The 12,150-nt window shown below is 42.6% G+C and overlaps 1 protein-coding gene across 1 annotated transcript in view; it reads right to left on the bottom strand.

Annotated features, from left to right (window-relative positions):
- Window positions 1-428: 428 nt before the first annotated feature.
- The window catches only part of ptk7b (protein tyrosine kinase 7b), a 69,863-nt gene continuing 58,141 nt past the window's right edge, over window positions 429-12,150 (bottom strand). The window contains exons 9-22 of the mRNA XM_020597587.1: window positions 10,498-10,764; window positions 10,045-10,181; window positions 9,794-9,929; window positions 9,093-9,212; window positions 8,292-8,441; window positions 7,792-7,939; window positions 6,482-6,609; window positions 5,104-5,304; window positions 4,541-4,702; window positions 4,110-4,342; window positions 3,903-3,983; window positions 3,220-3,371; window positions 2,871-3,049; window positions 429-2,641 (exon numbers count right to left, since the gene is read on the bottom strand). Coding sequence (XP_020453243.1) covers window positions 2,481-2,641; window positions 2,871-3,049; window positions 3,220-3,371; window positions 3,903-3,983; window positions 4,110-4,342; window positions 4,541-4,702; window positions 5,104-5,304; window positions 6,482-6,609; window positions 7,792-7,939; window positions 8,292-8,441; window positions 9,093-9,212; window positions 9,794-9,929; window positions 10,045-10,181; window positions 10,498-10,764 — 2,255 coding nt within the window. The 3' untranslated portion in view covers window positions 429-2,480. The remainder of the gene's footprint in view (window positions 2,642-2,870; window positions 3,050-3,219; window positions 3,372-3,902; window positions 3,984-4,109; window positions 4,343-4,540; window positions 4,703-5,103; window positions 5,305-6,481; window positions 6,610-7,791; window positions 7,940-8,291; window positions 8,442-9,092; window positions 9,213-9,793; window positions 9,930-10,044; window positions 10,182-10,497; window positions 10,765-12,150) is intronic.

The raw sequence follows: 12,150 nt of genomic DNA, 5'->3' as shown, positions 1-12,150 counted from the left end.
CCTGTGGACACCAAAAAAGTCACAATTTAAAAAAAAAGACATTTATCAAATTAAAGAAGAAAAATGTCATTAATCTAAGATGACATTGTCTCATATCGTCAACTTCCTTTGCAGCTATATAAGGTTATGTGACCTTATTCAACTCTAAACAATTATATAAACACAGAAGAATATTTGGCAAGCTTTTAGGGTCGTGTTTAAAAAGACCTACAGGAGATAAACACCACCCTCTAGTGGTAAGTAAGAGAACTTGTTTTGATTAACTAAATGAGTGGGACTGTACAGGACCTTAAAAGTGTTTTTACATATTACAGCCCATTAACTAAACACTGCATATATGATTAATTACTCCTTGCAATCCTGTTCAAAGGCATAGTACAGGTTCTAAGATTGATTTTGTATTCACAGGAAACTTATTTACTCCAAGCATAAAAATCAACTTGCAGAAACTTGCTTTAGGTAGGTGACCCACTAGTGTGAACATTTCATCACCTCTGTTATTTTTACCAAACATTATATTGTGTGGTTATGCAGCTGCAAGCAGAAGCCACCATGTAAACTCTTCAGCTGGCTTACAAGTGGCAATATTTTCTAAAATAAAGGAAGTTAAACTCCCATTATCCTTTTACATCATTTTACTTTGAATACACAACATGGGTGCAATATGCTTAAGCTGCTGAATACCTCATTTGGAATTTTCCTGTATTAAACTTATTAAACATTAAACTGATATTTTTGGGACTGCCATCAATGTGGTTCTTGAAGCTGCACTGCCATTTACAATATTACTCAACACACTGGGTACAAACACTGTGAACCTTTATTGACAGCAGCACGTATAGTTTCGTATAAATCAGATTACTGTGAATATTTTGCTGAAGCAGATTAAAAAAAAAAACTAAACTAAACAAAAAGGTCTAGGTGTGACTGTCAAGCATTCATAAAAACCAAATACACTAAAAACAATGTATAAAAACAAGTTCATAAACAAAGGCCATTGCATTTGATTAGATAATGTAAAAAAAGAGAGAAACAAGAATAATCCTTCATTTACCAGGCACTTAAATGAGAACTGGTGACCAGCAGTCACTCTTGATCGCCTTTGTACGTCAGCTGGTTACCAGACTGAATACACACTGAGATGGACCATGAGAATGAATACATCAGAAGTACCTTTCTATTATAAACATAGTTTAAAAAAAAAAAAGACAGGACCTTCATCATAAATAAGCAGGCACCTGCATGTCCTTCTACACAACATGATAGAGATAAAGAGGGATATTCTTTTAAGTGAAGTTAGTGCATGGCTTCTACATTATGTACACATTGCATGGTGTGATGGTCCACGTTGGAGTGTGAAACAACTGGACCAGGAAGGAAACTGTGTTTGGACCTCTAAAGACATTATGTTACAGGTGAAAGGGCACAGTGACAGGCTGCGTCCCTGCAACTCAGACAACATCATGATGTTAATATGGTATAATGGGTAAGAATACCCACAGACCATAAACATTAAGCACCTCCAAGTTAATACAAGAACAGAACACACTCATAAAAACGTACAAAGCCCACACTGGCACAGTTTCATCTATTCAACATATTCCCTGGCTATAAGCATGATCTTTTTTCTTGTTGTTGTTCCAGAAGAGTTATCATGACAGGGATTACCTTTTTCCACAAGTTTTCTCATGCTGAAAATCACAAGTGTAACAGACGAACCTTCATGCAAACCACATTCCATTTCTTTTTTGAACCATACACAAAACGTTTCTGCAGCACACACACATACACAGAGTGAAGAATGGTGGTGTATTTCGTGTGAACAGAGTAGATAAGTCTCTCCTCCAGGATTAGGGTGGCAGACTCAGGGTGTGGCTGAATGGATTTTAAGATGAAATGATCTCACTTGACACACTCCTCAGTGGTTGATAGAATATTTAAGAAGCATCAATGCTCCACTGAAGTAACTTTCCCTTTAACATTGTTTCTACATTTATGAGAAAACACTGAGGATTTAACAGAGCAGTAAAACAAAATTTCCCTCTGTAACTTCAGAGCCAGTGAAAACACTGCATCCAACATCACCACAAAGCCGGAGTTGTAAGTGAGTGTAAGTGTGGAGGGGTAGAGGCACAGAAGTTGCGAGGCTCCATGAAACAAAGCGTCTCTGGGATAGAGTTGCTGCAGACAGGCAGGCACTGCCGACAGGGGCTGGAAGGGAGGGTCACCCATGCTGTTGTTAAGGCAAGCATAAACTCCTGGTCAAGAGAAGCCATTCACACAACTGTAATTGCGTTTCCACTGATGTAGCAAAGAGGTTTTATCCACACACCCTTTTTTTGAAATGCATATTTAAAAAAGTGTTTTCTCCTTAACTGTCTTCCCTGAAATGTGAGAGACTAATAATCCAACATTCCTGTCTTTATTTTGGAGGAACAGGGGTGGCAAACGTTCCCTACTGATGTGAGGTTATGATTGTCTCAGACTTTGCTGTCAGAGGGCAGCTCTCCGAGGGTGTGGACAATATCGGTGAAGGAGGGGCGCTCTTTGAGGCCTAGTGCCCAGCAGCGGACCATGAGCTTGTAGATTTTGGAGGGACATCCGTCTGGAACAGGCAGCTTCAGCTTCCCTGTCTGCAGAGCTAGAGGGGCGGAGGAACAGCACAGAGGAGGAGGTTAAATCTCATCAGAAACTGAGTGAGAAATTCCATCTTCTGAGATCAAAACATTTTTATTGTCTTCCCCAGAGAACTGATTACATGCCACCTCTCTAATTTACATTTACCTGATGCTTACAACACATTTAATGACAAACAGTGACTGCTCTTCTCTTGTTTTTGAACCTGGACTAAAAATAAACTGCATACTGACCTTCCAGCACCTCATCATCACTGAGCTTGATATATGGCATTTCCCCATGACTGAACACTTCCCACATCAACACTCCAAAGGCCCACACATCAGACTTGGTGGAGAAGTCATCCTCAAACACAGACTCTGCTGGGAGCCAGCGCAGTGGGATCCATGCCTGTCTGTAGTGGTAGTATACACTACACACACACACACACACACACACAATGACATGGAGATGGAAACAATTAATATTAGCCCAATGAAAAGCACCAAGATGTCTCAATCTGTTTGTTTGCTTTCCTGATTCCATTGGTTGACTGATCATTTAAATGTATGATTATTAAATGCAATGTCTTTTCTGACAGACCTGTTGTAGACGTCCTTGCTGAGGCCGAGTGATGACACTTTCACACGCCTCTGACTGTTGATCAAACAGTTTCTGGCGGCTAGGTCTTTGTGAACGAAGCGGTGATTGGACAGATACTCCATCCCATGAGCCACCTGGGCGCAGATGGAAACCTGATGGGAAAGAGAAAAATACAGAACAAAGTGCTGTCAAGATAAATGACTCTGAGGATACATTTACAATGGCAGCAGAAAATAAGTTCTTTTTGGATGGAAAAGTTAAAGGAATAGTCCAGCATTTTGGGAAAAAAAAGTTTAACTTAACTGTAGTAAAAACAACTTCTCATTTGGTGCAGACTCCACAAAGAAGATCAGATGTGTTAATTAATGAGGTTTGGAGGGACGGGTAGATGGATTTAGGACCTTTGGACAGAGCCAGGCTAGCTCCTGGCTTCATATTTTGCATACAGACATGAGTGGTACTGATCTTCTCAATTAACTTTTGGCAAGAAAGGAAATAAGTGTATTCTCCAAAAATCTAAATTTTGCTTTAAGGGGACGTTATCTCAAGTAATGAAAAGAGCAGAATTTGCACAAAAACATTTACATTTTTTAGATGCTTAAGCTGGCATACATTACTGCCTTTTATTATTTGCAAGATAGTGTGCAGGATGCTGTGAGTATCGTGGCACATTCAACACTTACTTTGGTCTTGGTGCTGATTGGCTGAGATTTGCCCTTGTCATCTTTGTTTATGGAAATTCTCAGGAACTGCTTTAAGTCTCCCTGGAAAAGATACAACGTAAAATGGATGGCATTATATCAGGTAACATGTATATATACATATATATGGACATATACATATTTCTTCAGTCTTTTTTTGTGTATGTGCTTCTGCTTCAGTGTGATTACCAGGTCACAGTACTCTAGGATCATGTAGTGCGGCTCCACCTCCCTACAGAGGCCTAAAAGGCACGCAACGTTGGGGTGGCTGAGCTTAGCAAACATTTCAGCTTCCCGGCGGAAGTCAAGCTGGAGCTGCTCATCTCTGGTCTGCAGGGTCTTCACCAGCACCACCGTCTCCTCCTGGTTCTCCTCGATACCCTTAGCTTTGGACAGCAGCACCTCACCAAACTCCCCTTTACCTGAGTAAATATTCACACACCACAAAAGCAAACGTCAGAGCAGATGCTCAAAACTCAATACCACACATTGTCATAATCTGAACATGCTAAGTACTGTAGCTTTAAGATCGGGTCACTTTCTATAAAGTCAGAGCACAAGAACATTCATTCTATAATACAGTTAATGCATTCAGAAGAGACTGGTAGGAAATAGTCTACCTAAAGTGGTGATGGTTTGTAGGTTTGCTCGAGGAAAGTGGATCTTATCGTTGTTGACATGGCTGTGGTGCTTCTCGCTTGTTGCCATGCTACCCATGTTAGTGAGTGCCACCTCTTCCTGGATCTCAGTGGTGGTGTGGCCGTTTTGTTGAACAGCTCCTCCTGATAAACACAACACATGCCACATGGTCAAAGGTCATACACATAGTGCAAGTCTCAAAGGGTATTAGAGGGCGGTGTGACAGGTATCAAACAGAGTACAACAGATTCTCCTGTTATTAGATGTTCCAAGAACTGTTGGACTGTTAGAATTTTTTCTAGCTGAGTTTTCTGAATTTATTTATGAATATACTTAATCCTGTTCAGAGTTGGAGGTTACCTGTGGAACTGGGACACAATGTCTCATGAAATGCATGATAAAATGCAATCCCCATAATAACCACAAGATGGCAGCAAACGGCTCAACAATACTTTGAGTACCATTACTAAACTCAGGTACTATCAACCACTCGCATAATGATTGTACAACTGCCCAAACACAAATTCATTTAACGGTCTCATACCATTAAGACACTCCATTTCTGGCTCCTCCCCGTCCTGGCCCTTCTGCAGTCTTTTGGCGTTGCGTCTCTTTTTGCAGTAGAACATGAGCCCCAGGACAACAATGATGTAGGCCACTGCCGCTCCCACTGACAGACCGATGGTTTGGATCATCTTATAAGGAGCCTTGTCTTCATCTTCTTCATAGGAAGGCACTGGTTTTTCTGTTGGACAGAGGCAGCATGATGGTTAACTAAAAGAGTGAAAAGGCAATGCAAACATGCAAATGACTGAATCAGATGCAGTTTAAACTTGATTTATGGTTCTGCATTTAATGTAAGTAGAACTCACACTGTAGGCTACATAGGTGGCCTACACTGTTGTGAGAATTTATACTTGTGTGCTGCTGTGTCACCCTGCAATTCTATATATAAAATTATATATAAGAAAAAGTGGAGGTGGTGTGTCTATACCGCTGCGTTGTGTTTTTTCAACACTTCCTAACAGTGGTGACTGAAACCGGGTGGGTCATGTTGGAGTTAAAACACACATTGAAGAGCAGTTACTTTTACTGAAATTACTGCAACACAGATAAGAGAGAATATGTCAGAGAGATGGTCTGTATGATCACTGAACCAAATGAGGCAGAACAAGGGGGATTTTCCATGCTTGTCCGGCCACTGAGAGACGTGAACGAGGAAATGCGATGCATTCAATCAGTCGTTGCTGTCTGCGTCGCCGCGACATTTACATTTCTGGGGAGGTGTACATCAGGCTACAGCGTGGTTATGCCATAGATTTAATGCAGGACCATAAATCAAGCTTTACAGTGTAAAAGATCACTACAGCTTTGATTTTGAATTTAGTTTAGTTTAATTCACACAACAACTGGGAGAAAGCTGTCTTGCAAATATTGTGCCCTACAAAAGTACAAGGCAAGCCAATATCTGTTTTATAGATTAAAGATAACTGCATGTAACGTTAACACAGTTAAGCCCATAATATTGTTGAAAAACATGGCTGCTACACTCATGAAGTCACAGTTACCTCTCTGGTTCTGTCATTTAAACTGTCTCCTCATTTAAACCTATCCATAATACCCTCCTGCTACTTTGGGAGTAAAGTGTTGACTGTAATTTTGAGCTTCAGTTAGCAACACAAGGAGCGACAGAGTGTGAAGCATTATTAGATCTAATGTCTGCCCAATCCCATCACCTCTGTGACAGCTGTGGCGTCAGAGATGCGGCCGTGGTTATTAACCTGTTGAGCTGAATGACAGGCAGAGGGTGACAGTTTAATTCATGTTTACACTTGTGACTGTGGCTTACGCCCCATGTGTGCACCTTTGTTGCTGATAAAGGAAGCCTGTGTAACGTTTGGACGTGCGTGTACTAAACTCACCCACGACATACAGCTGAGCCACACGGTCTTTGATGCTGCAGCTGTTTCCGGCCACACATGTGTATCTTCCTGTGTCTTCTGTAGTGACATCTGTAATCACCAGGGAGCCATTGGGCATTATCTGGAACCTGGAAGAAGGCACAGGGAGATGAAGCTGGAGGACTGGATGGCCCGAACACCCAGCAAGCAAGGTGGACAGTGGAGATTAACAATTCTAAAACACACATGTTGATGCATTAGCTTGTCATAAATCACTTATTTCAGCCACCTGGTTGTTTTGATCATTAGCATCTTCACTACAAACAGCCAAACAGCCATACGTAAAGGAGAGGACAAAGTCCCACTGAGATCCCACTGTTCCAAGTCGAATTCAGCAGTGTCAGTGGTGGTGTTGGAGAGCTCAGAGTAATGAGACAATATTAACAGAAAAACTGTCAACAGAGCAGCACTGCACAGTGACTGAACTAAAGAGGGAACAGTCTGAAGTTAGAGACTGAACAACAGCAATAGAACAGACATGGGAGGAGGAGCGTGACAGGCTCAGAGGCCTGCACAATACGAGGACAATCTGCTAAGTGTGATAACATTGTTATTCCTGCAATAAATATTGAAATGTGCATATTTGCTCTACAGTTTCTATGTCTTTCTCTATTAATAGGTGCACTTACATATAACAGTATATACTGCTAACTTACATGTGACCTGTTTCCACCAAGCTAAAGAGTCTGCTCGGCATGTTTTACACAATACCTCAAAACAGACATACATATGCGAAGCCAACCTCTTGTATAAGTAGAAATTAGTGCTTGAAAACACTTTCAATAAAGAACAAATCTCAACTTTATGTGGGTAGTTTTCCAGTAAGGTGCCTTCTCTTCCTTGTTCTGGTGCGCCAAGAGGCAATTTGCTCAATACTGCCACTGGTTAGCAGACAAGACCCACTTCAACTGGTCAAGTGACACTAAGAACCCGACCACCAGCGACAGTGTACATAAAGGTGATGTTACACTGCCAAGGGCATGAAGACTGTGAGGCAGCTGTTGACAGGTTTGACAGGTCTGGACCAGTCATGAAGTTCATCACAATTGACAGTAAGTATAAGTGGTTTAATGAATGTGAACGACAGTTCTTGGGAATCACTGTAATGTGCCACTTAAGAACCGATCTGTTTTGTACAAGATGTTCTTGCATAGCACCCATTGTGTTCCAGTGTGTAATGCTATATTAATACAAGCTAAACTGTGATCCTGATCCTTGATGGCTGAGCTGCACCCAAGCGTCTTTGTTTTTTTGTTTTGTTTTTTTTTTACCTCGGGTTCTTACTGATGTCCAGCGTCTTGTCTTTGGCCATCCAGTGGATATGAGGCTCAGGGTCGCCGGTGGCCTGACAGTGCAGGATGGCTGTATGACCCTGGTACACTGTTGTATTCTCTGGCTCCACTTTAAAGCGAATGTACACTGTATGCGCACAAAAATACATACACATACGGACACACAAAGAGGCTAATTAACACAACACTTAGGCCATAAAATCTTTTACAGATTGTGGTGACGGCTGTTAACATCATCTTAGTTATACACTACAGCCCAAATGCACTTCATTACTGGGTTATAAAACGCCACCAAGTACACAATAAATGTTGCTGTGTTTGCCACCTGATGAGAACAACCAATGACTGTATCCTCATAAAACTACCCTCAGATGTACAGAGACCACAAGTACTTCAGAACCAGGCCTGGTGGCTAACATGGTAGCATGACCCTTTGTTTCATATTTCCCTGCTTCCATGATGATGAGTGATTGCATTACCAGCCACAATAAGGGTCACCAGGGCTCTGATTTCTCCCTGGAGGCTGTTGGAGGCAATGCAGGTGTAGTTGCCAGCATCACTGCGGGTGACTTTGGTGAAGTGGAGCTGCCCGTTTTTCTGCTCCACATGAGGTGGCAGCTCTCGTCCGTCTGTAGGGGGAGACAGAAAGACACACAGGGACAAGAGGCGTTACACTGGCTGGGTCCGGCGGTGCATGTGGAAATCAAGTGGTTAAATCAACTCCATGGTGGCGCAGTGGTTAGCACCATCGCCTCACAGCAAGGCGGCTTCGGGTTCGGGCCCCACCCGGGACCTTTCTGTGTGGGGTTTGCATGTTCTCCCCGTGCTTGCGTGGGTTCTCTCCGGGTACTCCGGCTTCCTCCCGCAGTCCAAAGACATGCAGCTTAGGTTGACTGGTGTCTCTAAATTGCCCATAGGAGTGTGTGTGTGTGTGTGTGTGCGTGTGTGGTTGTTCGTCTATGTGTTAGCCCTGCGATGGATTGGCGGCCTGTCCAGGGTGTACCCTGCCTTCGCCCGATTGCCGGCCAGGATTGGCTCCGCCCCCCCGTGACCCCGTTCAGGGATTAAGCGGTAGAAGATGAATGAATGAATGAAAATCAACTCCATCATGGCTAAAACAGATGAAGGGGGAAATGATCTATGATATATCACAGTGGTCGTCATTAGCATTAAAGGAATGACGGGTGCAGCTGTATTTCTGTTGCAATGTTTCTTTAGGGAATTGTCCTTTATCTGATTTAAGCTACTGAGTGCTAAAGTTAAACTGGTGGTATGCACACCTGCTATGGTCCAGCGGATGGTGGGGCTCTCTCTGCCTTTAGCAGAGCACTGGATGGTGATCTCGTTATCCAGCTCAAGGCACTGAGAAGGCTGGGGTGTCGGGGTGAACTTCAACTTCTTGAAACAGCACACAATGTACACGTGGGAAACTCTGTTGGGGGGGGGGGGGGGACACCCAGATTTTCTGGCTCTTTTGTGTGCCTCACACTGCAGATGAATTGCCACTAAGCTGATAAAAATCATGCTCCGACACATTTGGGGAAATGTAGCTACAGACACGTGTGCACACTGATCTGATGATAAAAAGTGATGTCTATCAGAGGCTGGAATCATATAAACAGAGAATGGCCAGACAAAACAGTGACATGTCAGGCTATCTATCAAATTAATCCTATAGCAGCAGGTAGGAATTTATCATGGAGACCATGTGTTCAAGGCGAGGCTGGAATAAAGCTGCTGTGCGCGAGTCATATTTTACACCTCTGTGGGGTTTCTGCAGGGTACTGTACCTACAGACAAAACATGGACACACTATTGCTACTTTAGGAAAAACTACCACGTTTTATTTTTTCCTCACAGTGCTTTATTACTCCCTATACCCTGAATATGATTTGTTGTTACACATTACCTTTCAGTCAGTCAGGGAAATCACTTAAAGTGTATAATCTGCTGTATAACTGAGTGATCCTCCACAGCTTACCAAGCACAGTAACTCTAGCTTGCGCAGACAGTCGGCCGCCTTCAGTCTTAGTTTCACAGCCATACATGTGTCCATCATGCACCTCCACATTGTTGATCCTGAGGGTGCCGTTAGAGAACAGCTTATAGCGAGAGTCCTAGAAAAAAAAGTTTTTTTTAATTGAAACTCACAAAAAACAAGGCTACTATTACAGTTTTTATCAGCATGCAAGAAATCAGAACTTTGTGTGTGTGTAATATGAGATAACTCACCTTGGGTGTGATCAGGATGTTATTGCGGAGCCAAGTGACCTCAGGTTCAGGGTTGGCCTGAGCATAGCAGTGAAGGTAACCTGGTTTACCCTCCTCAAAGTGACTGTCCACAGGCCGTGCCACCCACACAGGGGCAGCTGTGGAGATGAACACACAGGAAATGCATTTTACCAGTACAGACATACTCACATATATGGTAAAATTATATCGTATACTGCTCTTAAACCAGATGACATGGCCTCAGTGGGACACGCACGGTGTTAATGAGTTTGACCTATTGGCCAGTCTAAACAAAGCCACCATAAATACTAGTTTGTAATGCAGGCTTTCTGTTAAAAAGGACACTTCATGAAACATTACAACAGTTTTCACAACAGTAGTACCTTCTATGACAAGTAAACCAAACTTAATGTTTAAAAAGTTTCCTCTTTAAAATAGACTATTTAGACTCACTGGCCACAGTGAAGGTGACCTCCTGTGTCCTGCGTCCAGCCTTGTTTTGGGCCACGCAGGTGTAGATGCCTGAATCTCCCTCCTCTGTGGGACTGAAGACCAGATACAGGCCATTCTGGTACACTCTACCCTCGGTGGGAACCCGCTGGCCTCCTCTCTCCCACCACACCTTGGGCTCAGGTCTGCCGTGTGGGGGGTGACAAGGTACCCGCTGCAGGGTGTCCGCTGTGAAAACCTTCGACATCTTGGGCAACATTTCATCTATCTCTGTAGTGGAGAGCAGAGAATGAGCAACATTTCTGTGTGAGTTACCAATATCAAGGCTGAAACTGATTTCCATTTGCACAAGGTCCCAGGTAATCATCAACCTGTCTTCAAACCTAGTGAAGCATTACCAATGCTGAATTTCATGAGCTGCCCCCAAGATCACATCATTCCAACACACAGTTCTGTTAACAGATTTTCTGTCTTGTTAGCAAAGGTCCTTTGATTCGTAGCACAGGCCACAGTAATCAGAGAACAAAGTAGGTGGACTGAGGATACACTGTAGCTTGTTCTTGGTGTGTGAATTAACTCAGGCTTGTGTGAGGTGGGTCTTATCAAAACTGGCAGCCACTGCAAAGAAAGTGGAATGTGATCTGTGGTCCAAAGACTCAAGACCTCTCATTACTATGTGATTTAATGTTGTGTGTGTCCCAAATGGAAGTCATTAATACTTTATTGGTCAACATCGCTCTGAAAGCTGGTAAGTGGCTACGGCCTTCTACGAGCCTAAGTTCTAAATCAATTAAGGAAAGCAAACACACACTTCTCAGCAGATGAAAAAGAAGTCATGCTGGAAGAGGAGAAGTGCACGGAAATGAATGAGGTGGAGCTATGATGAAGTGACTGTTTAAACTTGCCCCTAAATACTGAATTCTACTGTGACACAATCCCCTATAATGCCTGCAGGGATTACCATCAGATTAAATGAATTAAGATATTTAAATGGAACCATGGCTCACTGGATTAAAAGTGCAGATACAGTTGTACGTCATTAATCCAACACCCCTGAGGAAAAAGAAGCTATTTGAGAGGCACAATGTTTTTGGGACATTTAAACACACAGAAATTCCAACCTACACTTATTCAAACATTTGACTTGCATGCACTTGCATTTCAGAATGCTGGCTGATTAGCATGATGAAAAGATACCATGGCTTGTTCTTCATTTAAGTTCCAATGACCATTTAAAATGTTATCTTAAGGTGTTCTTTTTGGATTCATGGTTAAAGAGAAGAAGAGCAGGAGCTGTTATGTGCAACATTAAAATAGCTAGGATGCATCTTGACTTGTATATATAATCCGGATGTTTTCTGTTCATTTGGAATTTATTGTTTCATTGTTGGATGGAAATCACGGGGGCAGGTCTAACGACAGTTTCACAATTACCCATTTGAGTCATATTGGTGTATCAACTTATACTTTTGCTGCTTGTTCAGCCAGGTGCTATTACACTTTGGAGGAAGCTTGTTGAGCTAAGCAAGCTTGGCAAACAGCTGGACTGCTGGAGGAAATAATATGAAGGGGAAGCCGGAAAGTGCTCCAATACACTGTGTGTAGTGGATACAGCTGGGCCGGATGTCAATAAGGGGATGTGATTATCGTAGGAGA

This window comes from Monopterus albus, unplaced genomic scaffold, assembly GCF_001952655.1.
Source record: "Monopterus albus unplaced genomic scaffold, M_albus_1.0 scaffold3.1, whole genome shotgun sequence".
Classification (NCBI taxonomy): Eukaryota; Metazoa; Chordata; class Actinopteri; order Synbranchiformes; family Synbranchidae; genus Monopterus; species Monopterus albus.
The sequence above is the reverse complement of the archived record's forward strand: the minus strand, read 5'-3'. Positions and strand labels throughout refer to the sequence as shown.